The 24,768-nt window shown below is 35.7% G+C and overlaps 1 protein-coding gene across 13 annotated transcripts in view; it reads left to right on the plus strand.

Annotated features, from left to right (window-relative positions):
* IKZF2 (IKAROS family zinc finger 2) overlaps positions 1–22,923 on the plus strand; it is a 160,046-nt gene extending 137,123 nt beyond the window's left edge. For all 13 annotated transcript variants that reach the window (XM_031451829.2, XM_031451831.2, XM_031451827.2 and 10 more), the window contains 3 exons: positions 744–881; positions 8,718–8,861; positions 14,641–22,923. In XM_031451829.2, the coding sequence (XP_031307689.1) occupies positions 744–881; positions 8,718–8,861; positions 14,641–15,362 (1,004 nt within the window). In that variant the 3' untranslated portion in view covers positions 15,363–22,923. The remainder of the gene's footprint in view (positions 1–743; positions 882–8,717; positions 8,862–14,640) is intronic.
* The last annotated feature ends 1,845 nt before the right edge of the window (positions 22,924–24,768 follow it).

Consider the following 24,768-nt stretch of genomic DNA (forward strand, 5'->3'; position numbering starts at 1 on the left):
ATTCATTTCCTGAATGTGAAATATGTAGTTATCCCTGTCATTGTATAACTAAATATGTTAGGGCTTCAGCGGTTATTGTCAATAATCCTGACTCAAAGCACCTAGTAGGTTAATTCTCGGTAATATAAGAACAGTGCTGATGTGGGAGAATAGACTTAACTGCTGCAAAGTTTTGCATGTGTGAATAGTTATTACCAAGGTGGAAAGAAAAGAGAAACTCACTGCTTTTATCTGTACTTTTTCTCATCACTTGAATTCTGTTTAGTCTTCCTGGTACCCATGAATAATCTTTTCATTAAACAATGACATTTTGAGTTGTTGCATCTTAGTCTCCTTCAGTAAAATTCTGCATTCCCACCCCCCTGAATAAATAAAAATAATTCTCATCATGGTTTGTCTTTTGAATGAGTCAAAGCTGAGAGAATTGTGTAAGAGTAAGTGTTAGTGTGAAGAGTCAGATAATTCGAAGATTGATCATCAGCCTCTCATGGTCTAGGATACAGTCAGAGCATGCTTTTGATTCAGTATTTCCCCTGTCACCAAAGGTATAGTCTGCCTTTTCTTGCTGTTTTTTAATCTTGGTAGAAATTTATTATCTTTAGTCACCTAAATTGGAGTGTGGAGGAGGAAGAGATTTAATTCTGAAAAGCATATAAATGCGTCCTCCAGACTAGCAAAAGTTAGCTCTGAATTTGGCTTTGGAGGAGAGCTGCCAGCACACTGATCTTGAGTTCTCTTCACAGTGGGGAAACCTCACAAGTGCAACTACTGTGGACGAAGCTACAAGCAGCGCAGTTCACTGGAGGAGCACAAGGAACGCTGCCACAACTATCTCCAGAATGTCAGCATGGAGGCTGCTGGGCAGGTCATGAGTCACCATGGTGGGTAACAACGGCATTCACCATCGCCATTCTCCCCTCTACTGCTTTCGTAGTTTTGTATGGGTTAAAGAGTTCTCTCTGCCTGTCAGCATGAAGGTAAAATCTTACTCTGTTTTAAAACAATTTTAGATCACATTCATTTTGTTTGGGATTTTCTTAAGCACTTGAAACCAGTTGAGCTTTGGGACACTGCAAACAAGCTCTATTGAGTTTTGGGATCCACCCAAATTATTTCTGATAGTCTGTGTTTGAATTAACATAATGCTGGCAGCCGGCCTTGAATACACCAAAAGGTACTATTTACTCTTTTTCTTATTGCCTGCACCAAATAGTTTGAGATGGTTTCACATAAGTCTATAGGTTTTCTAAAAGAAGTAATTGGTTGTGTATTTTCATTTCCCTTAGGTAAGTGATCAGTGGCATAACTGAAAATGCCTCCAATCTGTCTTGGGATTTATCTTGGAAATTTTGCTTTTTACAAGTGTAAGGAACAGTCTAGACTAAAATTAGGCACCACTTCCCTCCACAAAAATCAAAACCCAAACAAAACATCCTGACCTCCACAATACACGATAGCAGGTAGAAAAACTCTCTAAGGTTTATCAATTAACAATTCTCTGTAACTGAAAAGTTAATGTTAGTCAACCAGCCTTACAAAAGAGAATTATGGATTTTAATTCTTTAGATCTGCAGCATCTGTTTGTCCTATTTTTTTTTACTGATTGATTTTATTATGAATATAAGTATATACAAAAATATTAACTGAGTGATATGTTCATATTTTTTACTTGAAAAACATTTGGCCAGCATTAAATAGTACAGTTGGGAGATCCTACAGTCACTTTTAAACTATAAATATCTATTTTGTATTTATAGACAGCTTACAGGTTACTTGCAGGGTTCTTATTTATTTTATATCGAATGTACTTATGGAAATGTGTCTGTTGGACAGCTAGTGAATACTTGTTGAATTGGGAACTTTTTAAGTTTAAATTCTTTTGTTATCCTGAATGACTGAAGCATTTCTTTGTATTGAGGATGGTTTATGTAATTTAAAGAACCAGATTTAATTCTGTCATTGTTAGGAGAGAGTTTTTTGTTTTTATATTATTATCATTAAGTAACATTTTTTTAAAAACCTGTCTGTGTTTTAAGTCTTTGTAAATTTGGTACTGCAAGCTTGCATTACTGGAGCTTATAACGTAGCATGGGATGCAGAGCATCGAGGTTAAAATGGTAGACTTAGGAGTTCAACAACCTTGGTCTGGCTAGGTGGTGTCTGAGTCTGTCACTCACAGACTTGGTGTGAGAATTAAATGTGATTGTATGGACAATAAAAACCCAATGAATAGTTTGTTTTACTATTTCAGGGCATTAAATATTAAGAAATAGTAAAGTTTTATGTTACTTATCAACATTAACTTAGGCATTTGAGGTTTCATATACTTACTGAGCACCATTCTGTTCAAATGGTTACTTTTAGAGGTGGCTTGAGGTAGGGTAGCTGGTGGAGGCTTGGGGAATGCCAAATTTTCCAGAGACACCTTATGGCACTCCTACTAGGTTTTCCACATAATGTTCTCTCATTGCAGTTTTGACATTTGATTAGATTATTAATTTTATTAACTAATTTTTCCAGTCACAGTTATTCAGGAAACTGTGTTGCAAACACGTGAATAAGAAATAGAATCTCTCCTAAAAGACTTTATATTGTTATAGGGAGGTAAGGTGTCCATAAATAATTATAGTCAGTATATAATACTATTGATAGATTAACCAGCTATAGAATAAGTGGTGACAGAAATTTTAAACAGGTATATTTTGGGAGAAAAAGACCTCTAAACAACTGTAGCGTCAGCATCAATCCCCATGCGCCTTGCCAGGAAGTAGGTTTTGATATCATATATAGACCCAAATATTTGTTCTTTAATATTGGATGGAGTTTTAACCACATGAGTTTAATGCTACTCCATGGTGTACTTTTTCTAGGGGTGTTGTAATAATAATTTGAGATTACCCTGCATCTCTGTTTCCTTTTGTTAACATGCTTAATGAGAATTGGCTGTAAGAGGTAAGGGTAGATAAGTGCCGTAAGAGAGGCAATATGGAGAAGATGCCACTAGAGCTCATCATTAATCTTGTTTCACATGTAAAGCTTGGCATGTGTCTCGTTTTTGACAGAGCCACGGGGAAATTTATATTTATACCCTTCCCTCTCTTATTGTTCTGTTACATCTTGTCTCTTTTTTGTCTTTTCTATTAGTGGTAGGTATAGGGGTTGCCATCATTGTGGTTACTCATTAGCTCTTTGAAATTACAATTTTTTTTCATATCTGACATTGTTGTATTTCCTATCCTCTCTTTTTCAAAACATGTCCTTCCCCATGTTGACTATTCTAGTGAGGAAGTATCTGAATTCAAAGAAGCTTTCTTTCACTTCACTCAGGAAACATTTACTGAGGGCTTGCTATGTACCAAGCTCTATAGAATGTTCTGGGAATATAAAGACAAAGGAGCATAATTTTGTTCTTATATGTATTGTCTGGTAGGAAGTACATAATAGACAAATACAAGGAAGCAAATGCTCTAATAAAGGTATATATACATGTCTCCAGAAGCACAGATGTAGAAGTGACCTGACTGTCTGCAGAAGTCAAGGAATGTTTTGTACACGAAGTAATTACGCTATACATAATGATGAGAAAAACTGCATAAATCAGACAGATCACAGAGAGTATACATTCCGGGCAGAGAAGTTGCCATAGGCTAAGACTTGGGGTTATAAAAGAACACTAGCAAGTTCCTGGATGTTGAACACAGTAGAGTTAAAGCAAGGATAGGAAATAAGACTGAAATAGTGGGTTGTGATACAAAGAAAGAGCCCTTTACGCTAATCCAATGTTTGAATTTCTCTGGGGTAATCAGATATGTGTCTTCTAATGAAAAAAAGGCACCCATGGAGAATATAGGATAGATGCCTGACTGGAGTGTGAGGAGAGACTAGAAGTGAGGATTTGCAGGAGAAACTGAAAAAGAGGCAGCAGGAGAAGAAACAGATGAAACACTGAAGACATACTTAGGAGTTAGAACCATAAGTCCTCGAGTTTGATGGAAAGGGAGGAAATTAATGACTTGTAGTTTTGGAAAGAAAGATAATAATGAATTGGGTTTTATGGCAGATTATCTTATTTGAAAGTTATTTTATGCTCATTGTTCAAGTCTTCTTAGCTTGAGAAAAAAGCAAAGTATGTAATTATCATTTCCTCCTTGCCTGAAGACAAAAATGGAAGTGTGAACCAGAAAGATAGCCAACTTTAACATGAGAATATATAGACTTAGGCTTATGTGTTGAATTATTTGATAAAGGGAATTTCTTTATTGCAAGGATGGAGACAAATCTGGGAACATCTAAACTTCTAGTAAGCTTCTTCAACCTATTTCCAATGGGTGACAACATTTCCTTCATTAAGACATTTAGTAAACACCCATTGAACATTATATTTGTCTCACATCATAAAAGGTACTAAACACACAAAGTCAGAAAAAATGCAGTCCCTACCCCAAAGTCACTTACCAACTATTGGAAGAAATAGACCAGTAAATCTAACCAATAGTTAGGACACTGAGTGATAAACATTGTGGGGGCACAGAGGGCAGGTAACTAAATCACAGTAGTTGTCCAAGAGGAATTTCTAGGGAAAGTTATGTTTGAGTGGAGTTCTGAAAAGCAGGATAGCCAGCTAAATAAATGGAAAAAGGTATTTCATGTGGAGAGATCAGCATGTGTGAAGAAACAGAAGTCCCAAGAGCATGGTGGATTAAGGATCTACAAGTAGTTATGTACAATTAGAGCCCAGTTGGTAAAGGCAAGAGAAATTGGAAGGTGTTAAGGCCTAGAGATATAGGCCATGAACAGGGCATCAAGGGCCTATTGTGCTAAGCAAAGAATTTTGTACTTTATCCTAAAAAATATTATTATGTTTACATTTTATTGCTAGAAATGTTGAAGATAGATCAGAAGAGTCAAGGTAGAGCCAAGTAGACCATTGCAACAGTTTCCTGATTGAGTTGGGCTTGGTAGCCAGGAATATGCAGAAAAGTTAAGATAATTGAGAGCAACTATAGATACTGTATCTGAAACACTTGGTACCTTCATGCATATATATCTCTAAGGAGAGGTGATAGGGAGGAGGAGGGGCAGGAGACTGGGTGAAAAGAGAAGAATCTAGGATTTGCCAGAAGTGTCTAACATTGATGACCACATAGATAGTAGTGCCATTCACTGAGGTGGAAATTAGGAAAACAAGAGGAAGTCTGGGGAGGGAAGCAGAGATTTCAGTTTTTGAACACATTATCTTTTAGGCACCTGTGAGAGACAGCCAAGTGAAACTGTCTAGGAGGAAGCTGAATATGTAGATCTCGAGCTCTTGAAAGAAGTCTGGGTAGGAAAAAAAGATATGGGAGCCATCATTATATAGGTCATAGCCTGAAGTAATAGGTTTTACAAGGTTATGTGGGTAAGTATAGAGTGAGACATCTAGAAGGCCAAGAACACACCAGAAAGGGGGGTGGGAAGAGCAATGAAGCTGAGTAAGACCAGAGGATGGGAAAGTGGAGAGAGTGATTTCACAGAAGCCAAAGCAAGTATCAGTATTGTCCAGTGTTATCAAGAATATAATTAAGAAAAATGAAAAGTTTCTTTTCAGTTCTGCAACTGGAGAAAATTTGTGACAAAATAGAAGACATCTGTTGTTTTTCCGTACATACCTTCCTCCTCCTTTAGTTAGTAAGACTTCCATTTTCCTTTAGAGAACTGTCTCCCATTGCAAGAAGCCATGGTGGGATGTCAGTCTAGGTGCCCTGCCCTCTTCTGGCCAGTGGATGGACAGTGACCTAATCTAGGTTCCTCAGACTGTCTTTCTTAGAATTTGAAATTTGAGTGAATTGTTTGGCAAAACGGCTATGTTGGGAATGCTTGTATGGATCTTTATGATTTATCAATGTGATGAGATAATGGAATAATGCAAGGATAAATATATTTTATTCTGGTTATAACTTTAAAAGTAAAGTCAAGAAAGACACCTGGTTAATCAAGTTTGTTTTAACAAGTGCAGTTTACATATTAGTATCTTCTTAGCCTAGTTGAATGTATCACTGTGCGATTAACGCTTTATAGAGTTAAGTAGAGAATTTGTTTTGTGTTTCAAGCAACCAATATCCAGAAACACTTTGATGAGTTGCACTCAGATCCATGAAGGCAAATAATTCAGATTAGTTGCATAATATATAAAATATATCAGATAATTTCTCAATGGCAGACCTTAAAAATATTTCAAACTTGTTTATACAAAGTCAGCACTCAAAGTATGTCTACCAAGAATGATACAGCATAGTGACTAAGAGCCCAGGCTCTGGAGGCAGACCACCTAGGTAGGTTCTACTCATATATTCCCAACCAACTGGATATAAACACTGAGATAATTACTTTACATCTCTGGGTCTTTGTTTATCCATCGTAAAATGGAGCTGGTAATTGTACCCATCTCAGGGGGTTGTTGAAAGTATTAAATAAATTATCAAATGGAAAGCCTTAAACTAGTACTTAGCACATAGGGTGAGTCTGTTGTTGTTATTATTGCCAATATGGTAGAAACAAGACTAATATTTAATATGTAAAGGACTGTGGTGAAGTAGAAGTTAGACCAGAGCTCTGCCAAAGTCATTGTTTTCAGTTCACATGAGCTTCATTGAACTTGGGACAAATCATCTGAATTGAGGTGGATGTGGTGTGGGACAGTTCCCACACCCAGGTTTCGTTTTGAGTGTTAAATGTGTGCAAATATGAAAATTCAAGGTGAGACTTAGAGCAAAACTGCCAAGTTTTAGAATACTCATTTCAAAACTAATTAGTATATTCAATTTTGGGGCAAACCCTGTTAACCAGTTTTGCTGTTTTTTAGCAAAATTCACAACAACAAACTTTTTTTTTTTCTTTCCTTCTTTCATTTTGGATCTTGGTTCATGACATATTTTCATCTTTGGTCCATTCATGGCCTGTTTTCCAGTTATATAGTTATTTTTTTTTAATAATGTAGTAAGAGCCGGTGAATTCACTACCTAAAACAAAAGCTAACATTTTGGCAATAATCTGTATCTAATTACATGGCTCCCCACCACATCACCACTGCCATTCCATCCTCCTGGCCTCCCGTATTTGAATTCTATGGTCATTCTTTCTTTGCTTTTTTTTTTTAAAGTATTTTTTTCTTATTTTCCTTGTTGCTAAGAGAGGACATAATGTTCTATGTAATACCTGAGGACATGATTTTTGCATTTGATATCATGAATTATATCAGTATAGAAAATGACCTGTGTTTCCTTGTTTCTAAGTCTAATCGTGTATTTTTTTTTCAAATTAACATCCAATAATTGCAGAACCCCTTGCTATTCATAACCAGAGGACCTCTTATAAAACAGACATTGAAGATTAAATGTTTCTAGCCTATCCACCAGGTTATACTAAATTAACCCAAAACTTAGAATGAATGTTTATTTCTTTAAACATGTATGAATTAGGAAAACATTTTCCTGACGCCATTTTTCATTTCTTCAAAATCAGCAGCTGTGTTGGTTATTAAATAGGTCACCTGAATTGTGCACTGGATTTTCTTGACTTTCATCTCTTGCTTTCTCACTTTTAGTGTCTACCCTTATAAAGGATAATGCTTTGTGTTGTGCACAGTGAGGCCATTCCTTTACAAATGAAAGGAGCAGAATAAATCATTTTACAGTGCATGATGAACAATTAAAGATATCCTAAGATATGAAACCTTTAGGTTTCCAAACAGTGCTGGCACAGGTACAATTGTAGAAATCAACAGTAATCAAGAAATAATAAGTTAGGGTCTTTTCTGTGAATGTTAGTTTTAATCAGCTGACCTCATCTGTCTCCAATGTTACTCTGTCTTCAGTTAAATGTCTTTTGACAGTATTTTTATTCAAAAACAATTCTTATACGTTCTAGAATGTCTACACCATAAATGTCAATATCTAATGTCAATAGCTATGAGCGAATATATTAGCCTATAGCAACTTAGACAAATGGGATGAAGAGGGAGCAGCACTGGAGAGTTTATGTCAAATGAATTAGAGCAGTAGTTTAGTGAGCAAATATGCCAATTTGGAAATGGATTCTTTTATCTTGCTGAAGGGCTCTTTTTAAAATAAATTGCAATCATAAAGCTGTCACCGTTTACTATGCATGGACATGTTCAGAATTGGATCTCCTTCATGAAGGCTGCTTTGTGCAGGTATGTAGCTACTGCCAGTACTCACTCAGCTCATCAAATAGAAAATCTGCTACAGGAAAATACATGGGTGAAAAAAAAGATTAAATATTGTGCTGTTATTCTATGTGTCTGTTTAAACTTTCCTCCAAAACAAGTTGACTTAGTTAAATTGTTTTAGAAAAATCAACTCCAAAAGCCTTGAGAATAATGCAGTTTTAAAGTAGTATTGATTTTAATCAATGTTAAAAAAGCTTTCAGAGGAATGAGATGAGAAACAAGAAGAACATGTTGGCCACCAATAGTGGCAACAGTTTATGTCATTGATCCGAGAGAGACTCGGATAAAAACAAATCCTCTGTGTGTGTGAGTAAAATTAGAGAGCGTACTGATTTTAACACTAGAGGTTATTCATTCTGCTTGCTTTTATTCAAGCATACTGGCTCATAGGAGTTTGTATAACACACATTGAGATGGCCATTCCAGCTTTGTATCTTTTTAAAATGTTGAAGACATTATCAGATTACATTTTTTGTATGGTTTTATATAGTACCTCCTATGGAAGATTGTAAGGAACAAGAGCCTATTATGGACAACAATATTTCTCTGGTGCCTTTTGAGAGACCTGCTGTCATAGAGAAGCTCACGGGGAATATGGGAAAACGTAAAAGCTCCACTCCACAAAAGTTTGTGGGTAAGCATCCCAAAGACTTTGATTTCTGTAAAAGCTGATTTTAGTGAGCAAAGGCAAGTTCCCATGTGCTAGAAATATATATGGTGTATTTAAGTTCATGAAATGAAGGCCCATCTCTTTTCTCGATTGTCCTTTTCTACTTTATGCCACTCTGTGTACACAAACACACACACACACACACATATACACACCCCTGGGTATATGGGCCTAAGAAGGAGAAATGAAGGAAAGATTGATAGTAGTGAGTTGCTATCTCAAAATGAAATAATATATAAAGTGAAACAAATAATAATGCTTAAGGGAAATGGTATAGCCCTTTAGCCAGTTTTGTAATCTTTTAAAAATTTGCATTACCACCACATTTTTAAACTGTTTTCTTTACACAGTGTTAATGCTTTTAGTATTTCATCTAGAATGAAGAGAAATCTTTTATTTCAAATTCTGCAGTAAAAAAATAACACAGCTGTCTACATTCAGGGTATTTCATATTTAGATCTATATTTCATATTTGATCCTTGTTTTCATCCAGTCTATGATTTTGAACTGAAAAGATTAAATATGATGCATTAGACTTTCCTTTTCCATTTCCAAGCCCTCAGATAATCTTTATTTGATACACTGAGAATTGTCATCATTCTGCATGCTCTAAGTCAGAGTATCTCTGAGGATACAAAAGCATCTAAATTTTTAAAAGACTGAATGAATAACACATTCAATATAAAGCATTTTCATTAATTATCAATGTAATATATATTCTTATAGACTTTATATAGGGTAAAAATTAGAAAAGATAAAAATAGAGTCTCATATTCTAGTGTCAAAACACATTGTAGAATATCCTTATGAGGGTTGAGTAGTGACTGGGAGAAAATCTTATTTTTAGGTTATTTCAGGGAGGAAAGGGTGATAAAATTCTCCAACAAACACTTAGAGAAGATTTCTTTTCAATCTAAAATTGAAGAACTAAAAATCACCAAAATACCATTTTAAGACAAGCTGGAGAGATTAACTGACAGAATTCATTGAAAGGAGGCTTAAGGGTAGACCTAACAATTATACTTTATACTAGGTTAGTTTACAACTAGCCCCTGAGAGTACACCCAAATGTCTGCCTTGGGCCTAGGTTACTTTTATTTCTATCTTTCTTCGTTTTTATAAGTAACTCTTTAAAAATGCCAGTTCATCTATTTTTAAAATTGATTAATTTGATGGATGTCCATTTAAATGTCTGTATCTCAACTAGTTGGGAAAATATGAAATTTATTACTGTTCTATTTTCTGAATTTATTTCATTCTGCTCTTTGTAACATTTTCATCTTTCCTATGAACTAGAGACACTACTCTCAATTTGATTTGACTATATTTCTTAGAAAAGAGGGATAGATATTTTAATTACATTTGATTCTAAAATAATGACATTATATTTTTATAAGAATTTGATGCTATTTTTTATTTGGATTTTGTCCTAGTAGTAATGTACAGTTGACCCTTGAACAGCACAGGGTTTAGGGGCAATGAGCCTTGTGCAGTAGAAAATTTGCATATAACTTACAGTTGGCCCACCATACACAGTTCCTCCATACCCACCATTCTGCATTCAAACAACTGTGGACCAGGTAATACTACAGTATTTACTGTGGACCAGGTAATACTACCCTATTTGCTATTGAAAAAAATCTGCCTATAAGTGGACCCATGCAGTTCAAACCAATGTTATTCAAGGATCAGCTGTATAACAAAACATCTCATAGTAACTGTTTTTATAATGTCTTTCAAAATGAGAAATTTCATAATTCCACAGTTACTGTAAATTCCTCTCTATCATATCTCTCAGTTAAATACTGCTCTTTGATTTTATCAAGCCCTCCAGGCCAGTGATCCCTGAACTTTCCAAATATCTCTTTCCTCCTCTCTTTTCTTATCCAGTTTAGATTCCATGACTCTCTTGCCTCATTGTCTTTCTGTCACCTTCTCCAAGTGAAACCCCACTCCCTAGTGAAGCTGATTGAGCTTCTTTCCCATATCTACGTAGCTGCTACTACTTTCAGAGAAAATCCCACAGCCTTATAAATTGGTTTCACTATAAATAAATGGACACCTGATCTCAAATATCAATTGTCCCATCCATACTAAGTGTCAGCCCTCCTCTCATTCACCCCTGAGTAGTCTTCTCTCCTTCTCACCACTATGGTCACTTCAGCATTTCTCTACTCTCCACAAACATGGTATCTCACTCCTTGGTGATATTACATCTAGATTCATAGGAAATAAATTTGTTGAAATGATTTCAGTATACTACTAATCCTATAGGATTATGTGCATCCACATGAATACTTTCTTATTTTCTTTTTGTTTCAGTGGAAGAAGCATCCTTCTTTCTGAATAAAGTTAATTCCTCTTCATGTGCTCCGGAAGTCTCCTATCCTAGCCCCCAAAATATCTTCCACTATTATTTTTCCCCTCTCTCACATGTATTTTCAACACTCCCCCTTCTATTGGCATTTTTCTTTTGGTATTCAATGTGATACACTCTCATTATTAAAAAATCTTCCCTCAAACCCAAGTCTCCTTCTAGCTACTACCTATTTCCTCTTTCTCTTCAAAGATGGAATTAGCAAGGAGTTCTCTTTGCTTGCTTTCTTTAATTTCTTTCTTTCTACTCATTCCCCAGCCTATGAAACCTGGCTTTCTTCTTCATGCTCTACTGAAATTATTCTCATTGAGGGTAGCTCTAGCTTCCACAGTGCCAAGTCCATGGACCCTTTTTAGACCATCTTACACAACTGCTGGAGAGCATTTGCCACTCCTGAATAGTTAATTCCCTTTGAAACACTCTCTTCCCTTGGTTTCTCTCTTGCATTTCTTCCGGCTTCTTTGACTGTTCTTTCTCAGTCTTCTTTATGGATTTACCCCAACAGCTAAGCAAATGGTGCAGTAGAACTAGTGGAGACCTCAATTCACATGCTTAAGTATTTTAATATTATAAATCAGGCTTAAAAACTATTGTGTTCTAACCTCCTAATCTGGAAGACTGAGTTCAAATAAATATAAACTTCTCGGATTCCCTGGAGTTCTACCCCAGACTGTGGCCACATGAACGGAACCACCACCCCCTGGCCTACAGCCAAGTCCTTCTTTTAGACCCACTCCTGATTCTGTCCAATACCAAAAGGGGCCTCATTCACACATATGTAGACAGCTTAGCCTGCACATCCAAGTTCTTTTCACCTTGTACCGTGCACACAGACAATAAAGAGTAGTGTCTTGACTATTCTTCAGGCTTAAGAGTGTACATACCAGCAGCACAGTTGGCACTTAGGAGGATGGAACGCTATGAAGAGGACTGTGTGACCTTGGCTGCAAGCTCTGAGCCATTTCGGCAAGGAATTCTGGGGTCCTGGGTACCCAGAGTATGGTCTAGGGTGTAAGCCCCAGAGATGCATATTCCCTTAGTCCTAGATATTCCTTATTCCATGAGGAGCAAAGCCCAGGGCTCTCAAACAATGGGGCTCAGTGCAGGAATCCCACTTGCCCTGGTCTATGGGCAGCCGTAAAAACCTTGGTGTTCTTCCAAGTTCTATTTTTGACCTACTCTTTTTCACACTTTACCTATGCCTGGGTGATACCATCTATTCCCATGGCTTCAGAAGTTTCTATCAACTGGTGACTCTCATATCTATATCGCAAGCCCAGACCTCTCTCCTGAGTTTGAGAGTCTATCTCAGTACTTATTAGATATGACTGCATTACTCATAGCATTCCCCAATCTTACTTCATCATCTTTTCTATCCCATTGTCACCCTGAGTTTCCCAGGCCAGAAACCTGGGCTTCATACTTAACCTCTTTTTTTATTTTTCATTCTCTGTGTCTAGATAATCACCAAGTTCTAGTAATATTTTATTTTGCTATTTACAGTATTACATTTCTCTCCATTTGATTGAATTTTCTCCATTTCCACTGCCACTATGCTAGTTGAAGTAACCATGATCTCTACATCTCTAGAGTAACAACTTCCTAAACCAGCTTGCTAAATAAATATCTAGTCACTTCCCTGTTTAGCCCTTTCAATTCTTACTGCTCTCAGGATAAAGTTCAAATCTCTTAGCCGTTGAGTGAGCCCTATATTATCTGATGCCATCTTTCTCATCTGTTTCCACTCTCAGCCATAGTCGGAGTAGAAGTCATCCCTAGAACAAGCCATGCCCTCTTGCCTCTGAGCCTTCCTACCGGCTGCTCCACCGCAATCATTCTTTCACTTGGCTAATACTATCGTCACAGTCTTATCTCTGATGTCACTTTCTTCAAGAAGCTTTCTTTTACTATGAGTTATAGGTATTCTACTTACTTGACCCATACCCCATATCACACTGTATTATAAATGATCCCTGAATTGTTGTCACTCCCTCTAAATTGTAAGCTCTTTGCAAACATAGATTGGGTTTTTCTAGCTTAACTTTTAACTCTTGGCATGGCAGTATCTCAATTGGATGCTGTGAGAAAACTACTTACTATGTTTTTTCTTTCATTTTCATTACTTTGATCACTACCCTCTTCTCATTTTGGGGACCTTTCTTCAAACCTGAAATAATGCTAGCTAAGTGAGTGTTTTTCCAGAATACAGTTCTATGGATCAACATTACATGTTAGGTATCTGTAGCAACATACGAAACATTTATACAAAATTCACATATATTTTAAAAAAGCATATATCTATAAGATTTACCTGTCAAAGTAACTAAGAAATTAGTAGGAGAATGCATCGGTTTAGTAACAGAATTTTTAAAAGATAAACTGTTCTATCCAAAGTGAGCAGTACATAAAAGAGAAAAATTAGAACTACTCATTATTATACACCAAACTCTCTTACAGTTAATCTTAAATATTATGGTGAAGTAAAATAGTAGAGTAAAATTCATTTAGTTGAAGTAAATATTAAAGGGAAAGCTACAAATGTCCTTCAATCAAGAAAAAGTATGGAAAACTAACAGTGGGTGTGCATACCAGCACCATTGCATACATGTCTGAATAAGAAAAGGGGGATGCAAAAATGAAGAATTATCCATTTCTAGAAGCAAAACAATGAAATGTAGTATTTTCCAAGTTTATGAGTAAGTGCTTTTGGAAATATCCTACTTTTATATAACCCTAAATTTTATTCAGTTTATCAGACAATACAACTTTTAACAGTATTTTAATAGTGACATTTTTTAGTTTTTCAGAATGACATATATTGGGTCTATAATCTTTCTCTAATATAGCATCTAAATCAGCCAAATTAACGCTACACAGCAGTAAGATAACAGGTGTTACAACCCGATCACTCTCACTTTTATGACCTTTGAGGCTTGGTCACTGATGTTGAAAATATGCAAAAACAAGTATAATCTCTGACTTATTTTCACCTGGTATTTCTTCTTTTTTCCTGTAATTGCTGAGCTCTAGACAAGCGGAAATTTTAATAGAGAATGAAAATAAGATAACACACACTCAATCATACCCTTCAGGCTAGGTGCACTTTCACAGTGACGTTAGAACAAGTGCAGATGGCTTGTGAAGTTTTTATTACTAATCCTCTTTGTAGGTTAAGATTATTTGTGAGTTGCAGCAGAATTAAAAAGCCTGAATACTTGATCTAAAGAATATGATTATACTATATTATGGAAAATGGAAGTGATTAGTTAACTTTGCACTTCTAAATTTTTAATCCAACCACTAATTTTATGGGTTTTTTTTTTTTTTCTTTTTCTTTTTTCACTTTTCTCCCCCTCTCCCTTTCAGGGGAAAAGCTCATGCGATTCAGCTACCCAGACATTCACTTTGATATGAACTTAACATATGAGAAGGAGGCTGAGCTGATGCAGTCTCATATGATGGACCAAGCCATCAACAATGCAATCACCTACCTTGGAGCTGAGGCCCTTCACCCTCTGATGCAGCACCCGCCAAGCACAATTGCTGAGGTGGCCCCAGTTATAAGCTCAGCTTATTCTCAGGTCTATCATCCAAATAGGATAGAAAGACCCATTAGCAGGGAAACCTCCGACAGTCATGAAAACAACATGGATGGCCCTATCTCTCTCATCAGACCAAAGAGTCGACCCCAGGAAAGAGAGGCCTCTCCCAGCAATAGCTGCCTAGATTCTACTGACTCAGAAAGCAGCCACGATGACCACCAGTCCTACCAAGGAAACCCTGCCTTAAATCCCAAGAGGAAGCAAAGCCCAGCTTACATGAAGGAGGATGTCAAGGCTTTGGATACCAAGGCTCCTAAGGGCTCGCTGAAGGACATCTACAAGGTCTTCAATGGAGAAGGAGAACAGATTAGGGCCTTCAAGTGTGAGCACTGCCGAGTCCTTTTCCTAGACCATGTCATGTACACCATTCACATGGGTTGCCATGGCTACCGGGACCCACTGGAATGCAACATCTGTGGCTACAGAAGCCAGGACCGTTACGAGTTTTCATCACACATTGTTCGAGGGGAGCACACATTCCACTAGGCCTTTTCATTCCAAAGGGGACCCCTATGAAGTAGTGAACTGCACATGAAGAAATACTGCACTTACAATCCCACCTTCCTCAGATGTTGACATACCTTTTTTTTTCTTTCTAATATTATTACTGTCTTTAATTCTTATTTTGTGGACACAGTGTCATTTGCTCTGCCTAATTACAATAAGGAAGAAACAGAAGAGAGAAGGGACAGGGGATATTGTTTCTTGACAACTTGGCTTGATCATTTTGTGGTAGTTTAAGAGCAGTTCATTTCTGCCATGCATAGATATAAGTAAGGTATCTTATGCTTTGAAAAAAAATCACTCAATTCATATAGATTCACTTAGGATTCTAATTTGCCACTGATGTTCAGGATTATGATTGAAGGCAGGAAAGAGTGTTTTCTGGGTGGGACTTTCGCAGTTTAAAATGGGATATGTAATTTTACTGTTCAAAGAAGAAGTTGTTTCAAAATGTAAACTTTTTTTTTTTTCTCCTCTAGAGATCATGGAACACAAACACATTATTTTCAATGGTAACTCCTTGGATGAGTTGTTGTGGGTTCTATGTTTACTTCCCCTATGGAATTTAAAATACGGTATGTTGTACACTGTACCAGATAGCAACACTTTTGAACTACAGGTAGTTAAGGATACCTACAGTACATCTGAGGTCTTAGGATCTTATTTTTCTAAACTTAAGCACTGTTTTTCCATAGTTTTGATGACTGGCATTTTATAGACACCCTGGCAGCCTTACTTTTAACACCTTTAATGAATAGTATTTTTATCTAGTTTTCAGAATAACATATGGTCTAAGAGTGGCTAAGAGGCAGTCAGTAGTTTCCAGAGGGACCTCTACTTTTCTTAAATTTGGGAAGTTTTAAAGTTTTAATGTAACAGCAGCATAGGATACATATTGGTTTCTAAAAGTGTGCTTACAATTGTCACTTTGTCAGCATTTAATCAGTGTTAACCAGTCAGCAGAAAAATATAATTAGGCTAACAGTAGGGGGAAAAAAACCCACTCAGAAATCCCTTTTCTGGTATTTCTCTTTTCACTGATTTTTTTTTCAAGCTGTGACCACCCAGTGTTTTGTCCATAATCCATTCATCTTTTACTCTTCTAATGGAAGGTCTTAAAAATTTTGCTAGAGGCTGTTTCTTTGAAAATCTCCTCAGAGCAATTGCTAACTTGACCTGAATGTGGTAACTTGAACCCCATAAGGTTGTGGAACTAGGGCTATTTATTCTAGTATTTCTTCAATAATATTTACCAGTTTTGGTACAAGGGTAAGGGAACTTCTTTGTAACCGGTACATTAACAATAGATAAAACAAACCAAAACAAAGTTTATTTTGATCCTTCTTGGAGTCTAGAATGTGACTGAACCTCCAAGCTAAAATGTCCACGTTCTGCACATTTTTCTGTCCCGAAAACATGCAACTATTTATAAATTCTTGTCAGAAATGAATCTCAATCCCTGACTACAGGACTTTCTTCTTTTAATTCATGCATAGGTTGCCATATTTCATGTACAGAATTTAATGTCATGGGTGCCCTGTTTTTTCTTTGCAGTCGCACAGCGTTAGAGGGGGAAAAACTGAATGAAACGGGTTCAGATCACTTTGAGGGACACCCTGGGAGGGAGAACTCACTGCTTGTTTTTAGGGAGGACAGGCCTGACCGTGACTGGATTATCTGACAACCATTTATGAATACTGAAATTCTGTTAAGCAGGAACTGATAACTGCTCTAAAAAAAAAATCTTAAATGGGCTGCTGAAACTGTGTTTCTTAATACAGAATTATGTGAGAAGTAGCAAGACTAGACAACTATGGACAGTTGAGCAAATCTGGCCCCCATACTGTTCTTCACTCATTTTCTAGTTTACCATCTGCTTATGTAAGCAACTTCTAAGCACTAACACAGCTAGAGCTAGGCAAAAATGGTTACAACTCTCTTTTACTAGCCCCTGTGGTGATTATTTTTGGAGAAATGTCCAAACTGTTCCTTTAAATCTAAGAGAATGCACTAAAACAGAGGAATGAAATGTTTTAAATAGAATATCAACTGTCATTTTTTCTATTTCTCTGCATGCTTTGGTACATTACTACGTTGTGAACATACAGTGTATTCAAAGGTAAAGCGTGTCTTTGAGACTCCCACACCTCACCTACCCTAACCACTCATAAATCATTGGAATTTCTTTTTTATTTTTTTTTCCTTTTGGAGGAAGATAAGTAATTTAAGGTTAGTGATTTTGTGTTTTAGTACAATTTCAGGAAACATTTGGATGAGAGTCAATATGTTCATAACTTTGGCTGTGTGTGAATTTCTGCTGGCATCATCTAGAATTTTTTTCCTGCTTACTATTATTTTTTCCAGTATAATATTTTTTTCCAGTTTTTTCCAGAACAATCATGTTCCTACCTGCCCTGGGGTGAAATTGAATTTAGGTGAACCTAGAGAGTTGTATAGTGCCCCCATGAAGACAGTACTAGTGCACTCTCCTTTTCTGACTTCATCTTTTTGAAAATCTTTTTTATTGAAGGGACTTAATACTTTTGAGAGTGTATTTGCTACGGTTGTATACTTGTACTTTCTTAGCTTCATGGTCTGGGGAACAAATAGAGGTAAAGATGGTTCAGGGTGTGGCAGGGACAAATGAGGACAAAGTCAACTCAGATGTGTAGGTGAAACAGAATTTTTGTGGACACAGTGCTTTCTGGGAACCTCTGGATGGCTATATTTGCATGCCTCTTCTTCACAAAAGAAAACGTGCAAGGTTGTAGCACCTAAAAATAAATACGAGGGTCAGACACCAAATAAATCAAGTTTTACATAACAATGATATGCCCCGTTTAGGTGAGATTTCACATTAGAGTATTTGAGGGGCATAAAAATGGGTTAGCCCTCTCTATTTTCCAGTTTGGCAAAAATCCAGAAATTCATCACACTGCTTTGCCCTAATTTTGCCCAAAATTTTATCTCCAGCTCCTGTTAGAGAAATGTGTTGCCTCTCTCTTTTAAAAAGCCATTCTAATCTGGCTTTTGAAAACAGCGAAAGTGACCAATAAACAGATTGGAAGAGATTTCGAGTTATTGAAACATTCCATTGAGACTCTTCTGGAGGGACAAAATGGGAGAATGAGACTAGCGTTCAGGATTGCTTCCAAAGTAGAGGTTGTCTCTCCTGCATACATACAAACAGTTGTATGCATACATCGTAGTACGTACACGTACACACACACACACACACACACACACACACACACACGTCTTTAGGCCTATTTGCAACTATTAAACTTAAACCTTGAAAACCTTGAGTCTTTACTATCTACTTCCAGAACAAAACAATCAAAAAAGAGAGAGAGAGGCAAAGTGAAAAAAACCAAAAAAACAAAAATTGCTTTTGAATAGGAAAATACAGAAAAAGAAGAAAATACAGAAAAGAAACTTTTACTTGTTGGCAAGTGGAGAAAGACAAGAATGTTTTCATGGGCTTGGTATTATTTATATTTATGGTTTTTGTGTCTCAGTTGTACCCCTTAAAAAACCATGGAGTTTTTATGATACTTTATAAATGTTTGACAAAATTTACATCAGTGAAGGCATTTAGATGGAAATTATGTTTTACCTATTTCCCAAATGTTATTGTTAAAGTGATTCCTTCTGGTGGAAAAAAAGAACAGAAAAGGCTGCAAAAATACAAAAACCTGTATGCCCCTGGCTTCAAGACAGAACTTAGATTATAAGAGGTACTGGCTACATTATTTTTTTAACTTTGAACTGTTCATTTTACAAAAAAAAGGGATACCTTACATTTATGGTCACCTTTAGTTATATTTTGTATATTATTTTAGTAAGTAATGTCTGTATGAAAATTATTCTAAATCAGAAAATCCCCCAGATACAAAAGAGAAAAAGAGTTGGGGTGAAATTGAAGTTTGTATATATGAAAGTTATCTTAGAAATGTTTTAAACCTCCAGTTTCTGCAAAATAATTAAAATATACAGTAACTGGTCTTAAGATCCTGAATTTAATGTATTAAATACTTATAAAATTTATTTATATTGGTGCCTTTTTAAAATGCATTGAAAGAGTGTTGGTTAGCTGCTGTAGCTCTGCAACACTTTTATTATGTGTTTTTAAAAATCACTTAAAATTGATAACTATATAACTCATCTTAGTGTCCTTAGGTCAAAACTGTTAGAGGAATTTCCAATACAGAGACTTCCATTTCAGCGCATCTGCTTAAAGTAAAAGGAAACTCTGAAACCAGATTTTAGTATCTTTTTAGTTTGAGAGTATTTCTGAACACCATTACAAGATTATGCAGACAAAGTATGAGGTAGAGGGAAATTTTAGCTGTGGATTGCATGATGGTGTGTGGTTTTGTTTTGTTTTTAAGGAAGAATAAGGCCTAGCATTGTACAAGGCTTTATTAGTGGAATTTTTTGGTCAATAAAATACAGTATTGTTTAGGAATTCCATCTATAGACTAGTGGTCTGCTAGCCTTAGACCTCTGTCTTCTAATCTGTTCATGTTTTATGAAACAATGTTTAAAAAAGCAGTTAATTAATTCTCCTTGAACAAAACAAAACTGAACAGTCTCATCACATTGCCATTCTCCAGAGAATAATCTCAGATGGTTTCCTGCCATGGTTGTGTATTACCTGCAATGGACGTGTTAGGATATGACAGCTTTAAAAAAAAAAAAAAAAAAAAAAGCTGTTTGTTATACAAAGCAAATGTCACATGACCAAGAAGCTGTGATATGCTAGTGCTTCTTTTTATCATAGTGTACTGCTAGGCCAAATAATGACACCTTGAATATTTTTACATTTATTGCAGAAACCTAAAATTTTGGAATTTCCATAAGGTTTTTATGTATATTTCTAGCCTTTTAGTTTTCTCTTGCTGTACTGTTTGTGGATATTTTTCACACGCACTCTTAGAAGTAAGTTCCCAATTCTGTTTATGGGTTTTTCTCCCATAACATTGCATTTGTGTATTTTCTGTGTAGATCTGTTGTGAATTAATCTTTATCCCATACAGAGAGTGGTACGTGAATGACTACTTTTCTAAGATGTCCTTTTTATTGTGAATAAAATATAAAATGTAGAGGCCCTCTGCTAAGTCACGTAAAGTACAGCATAAAATTTCATATAGGTACAGATAAGCCAGTTTGCAGTTAATCGGGCCCTTCAAATTACCTCAAGTGACACAGTAAAAAAAAAGCTTCTTGAACGGGTGGAGGTCACTGAATCCCTGACTATGCATTTATCAGGATTCTACTTAATTTACTGGAAATGGATTTTTTTTTTTTTTAATGAATACACTGTAACAAGGGAAGGACTCTGGGTTTTGTTTTTTGTTGTTTTATTCTTTTGTGTTGGCTTTTTTTAAAGTAGTTCAATTTCTGAAACTGTGATAAAACATTTTGACTGTCAAGCACTCTCAGATTTTGAACATAAATCACTTCCCCTTCTGTGTAACAAAGTTCTTTGTGATCTCTTAGATTTTGTCTACTCCTCCCCACCTTTTTTCTTCTTTCTGTCTATGTCCCTTCAATCACTGTCTCTGGACGTCTCTGTCTCTTTCCCCCTACTAGTTTGAAGATTAGGTCAACTCTTATTTCCAGTTCATAGATCTCTTAAGTCTTAATTTTGTGTGTGTGTGATTTTCGTTGGCTGTATAATCTCCTGACATATTTTTATACTCAAGTGTAGTTTTATATTTTTAAAAAAGTAGTTGGATTAAAACTAGTAAGGTATATAACTCTTGTGTTACTTTCACTTTCAAATATTGGGTATCTAAAATATGACTTCAGAGATTACGTAATCATAATAATATGGTGTGTTTGCTTTCCCTTCTTTTGCTGGATTTTGTGTTCTGATTTGGTTTTCCTCCTAAAATGTGTATTATGAGAGATTAAACAATTTTTTGCAAGAAGCTAGAAAGATGTTAAAAATCTAAAGCAAAAAGTCTTAACTATCTCCCAGTTGGGGGAAGATGCTTTAACATTACTATAATAATATTCCAGGTTCAGAGGGGGCTGCCCAGGCTCCACATTTGCTCTTAATAGTGGAACCTTTTAGACCATGTGTTATTTGCAATCCCGGAATGATTGCTTCTGCTGTTTAGTTTAGAAGATGCTTTTCTTTCCTTTCTGTACAAGTGCAATACTTTCCTTGAAGTCTTAAAAACTATGGTTATTTTTCTTATTCTTTCTTTAAAGACGAAAAGAAACCCTTGAAAATCATGGTATGTTAAGGACACACCAAGCAAAGAGAAAAACACTCCACAGTCAAAAAGATTAGAGAATGTGGAAACCACCAGTCTAATCTCATGGTATCTTTATTTAGGCTAAGTTTTCATTGAAATTGGTAATCTTTTGCCTGAGAAATGTGTCCTAAAGTTAAAGTTCTTAACTACTGAATTTCCTCTTAGACCCTTGCCCAATGTTTTAAATTAAGGACCTAATTTTTTTTTATTTCACTTTTCTTCTTTTGGAAATGAACATAAAAATAAAAGCAAAGCACTTAGCTCAATTTTAAACACTTACCTATCACCTATTGGAGAAAATTTTTAAGAAATATTTGGAACACTCCTGTTTTCATACAAACTTAAGTAAGAGGTATTTTTCGTATCATACATATTTATATGTTGTATGCTGATTTTTTTTATACCTGTGTCCCTGTAGTAAAACTGCTGTAATGTAAATACATGTTTTGTTAAAAGATAACATTTATTTGGCATTTCTTTTAAAGGCAGTTACTGCATTTGTATAGTATGTGTCTTGGCCATTTTAGATTTCTTTTTTCTTTAACAATACCAAAGGTAATTAGACTACTTTAAAAACTAATTGCTTGACAGTTTCTAGGATATTTTGAGTTTTAGAAGCAAAAAAAAAAAAAAAAATAGGTCAAACCAGTAAACCTCATTTTTTTCAAACTAATAATTTGGGAAAATAAAAACTATTGTTTAAAAAAAGAAATATATATATAAATATATATGTAAATTTAAAATTCCAGACCTTGTATGTCAGGTTTGCTCAGTGTAATGCAGTTTTTTAAGGCTCAAATTCCATACCTCAGAAAATGAGGTTTACTATGGAAATACTGAAACAGTCTTTGCAGCTAAGTGACAAGTCACTCTGCTATATACCAATTTGAGACCTCCGCTAACAGTTTTATCGTTGCAGACTAAAATGTGGGACTTGTATTTTCTTTGTTTTTAATGCACACACATACATGTTCCGTGCATGTATGTGGGTATTGTGTATACGTGTATGAGTGTTGTATATGCATGTGTGAGTGTGTGTCTGTATGTGTGTACAACTAAAGAAGCTGCAGAAACTTTGTAATACTTTGTGAAAAGGATTATATTATAAAGGTTTGTACTGTCTGAGTGCACAGCTACTGGAATAAATTTAGGGAATCTCAGGAACAAGCATATAATTTGTCCAAGATTTATTTCTTCTCAGAAGTGTAAGTGCAGTTTTTAATTCTGTATATTATTTAATATTTTACCAATAAAATAAACTTCTGACATAAAAAGTTTGCTATAAAAACTTTCTGGTGAAAATTCTGTACACAAACACATCTTTCAAACCCAGAAAACTGTGGAAACACATCAAGCTTAAGTTCTCATGGCCACTGTGTATACGTGTCACACTCCCTGACCCAGAGATTTGGATACGTGTGAGATCAGAAAACTTCACCATTACTATGTAGTCCGCCAGAGTAGAGAACAAAGTATTCTCTGATTCATTAAGGATGAGATCTCTTTTCTCTTCAGGCAGTTTTCATACCTATCTTATTTTACCCTTAAATCTGAAAAGGTATGTATGTCAGAGCCTATCCCCTGTTTATATGAGAAAAAAAGACCTGTGGGAAGAAAGTTGTGACTTGCTCCAAAGTACGTTGTGAATTACACAAGCAGTCCAAGTAATGATCAATAACCATCTTAGAAACTAGCATCTCTTAGGAGTCAGACGAAGATTAAACTAAGGATCAAATCATAGAGATTGGTCAGTGACATTGGCAAAAATGGGTTGTCTGTTCTGCCTCATGTATCTCAGCACTATGTGAGTTATAATCTTCTCAGAATTTACAAATAGATTTCTTTATATGAGAAGTTTGTTCTGTTACAAATACCTTCATAACTATAAATGTAAAAGGGCACATATGACTTGCAGACTCATATTATTTAGCTTTACCTATTATTCATCCCCCACACCAAGTCCATCATATTTGAGATAGCTATTAAAAATTTTCTTCATCAAAAAGTATTTATAGAATTTTATGGCTATTTATCACATTCCTCAGTAATTTCACTTCCCTACACAACACAGAATGAAAAATGCTGCAAATTCCAGTGAAATTTTACTTGTTGCCCATCTTTTAATTAACCTAACTTATGGAGGAAAAGTGCAAACAAATGAAGTAGCAAGGTTAAAAACAAAAAGGGATGAACTTAACAAATTACTCTTTAATGTTAAGTTTATGAAGTTCCCCTTCATGATCAGCAAGAAACATCAAGTTCTCCTGGTTTATAGTATTGATGAAAGGAAAATGAAGATTTTTTTAAACATGCCGTATATTCTTGATTTTTCCATTTCAGCAGGGTCAGAGAAATGATAAATAATTGAAAACTTGTTATGCTTGTAAGACTTTTTATCAACATGCTCAAGCCAAGGGGCTGTCCCTGGGGTGTGAGCCACCTGGCGAAGGGAGTTCATTTAGCATTTTAGCAACTCTGCCTCTTGCTATTAGGGGTACAAAGATGGACCCATTAAACTTTCAACAAAACCTCATGTTTTGTTAATAGCCCTACTAACAGTTCCCCATGTGATTTTTTTAACTTCTCACTAGAGATAACAAGTATAACAACTCATGAAATTGAATTTTGCTGTTTTTCTCTGGTTTGACACAAAACTTGAGAGAGATGCTTCCACAAACTAGCCTAACTAGCAGATGCGGGGAATTGATAAAGAGGATAAAGTGCCCATAACCCCATATAAAAATGGGGAAGAGTAGAGGGAGATCCCAGAAAATATATGCTCAGTTTGAAAAAGGAATATTACTTTTTCTTTTTGTCCTTACTGCTGCTTTATAATCCCAGAATATGTCTTACATATGACCAAGTGCTTCTAACCGGAACTTTTGTCAAGCACAGGACAAATCCCTCAAAACAGTAAAAATAGTGACTGCCCATGTCGGTGTTGAGTTGTTTGTTCTAGAAACCCTTAAAAGAGCTGTATGAACCTGATCATCTGACCAACTGGAACATATGCCAAGAAGCAAGATTTTTAAATGCACAGGAAGAACCAAAGGTAAAAAGGAAGTAAGGTAGGGGTGTGCATCTGGGGCTCTACTGGGCCTTAGGTAAGTAAGCCTATG

This window comes from Camelus dromedarius, chromosome 4 (genome assembly GCF_036321535.1).
Source record: "Camelus dromedarius isolate mCamDro1 chromosome 4, mCamDro1.pat, whole genome shotgun sequence".
NCBI lineage: Eukaryota > Metazoa > Chordata > Mammalia > Artiodactyla > Camelidae > Camelus > Camelus dromedarius.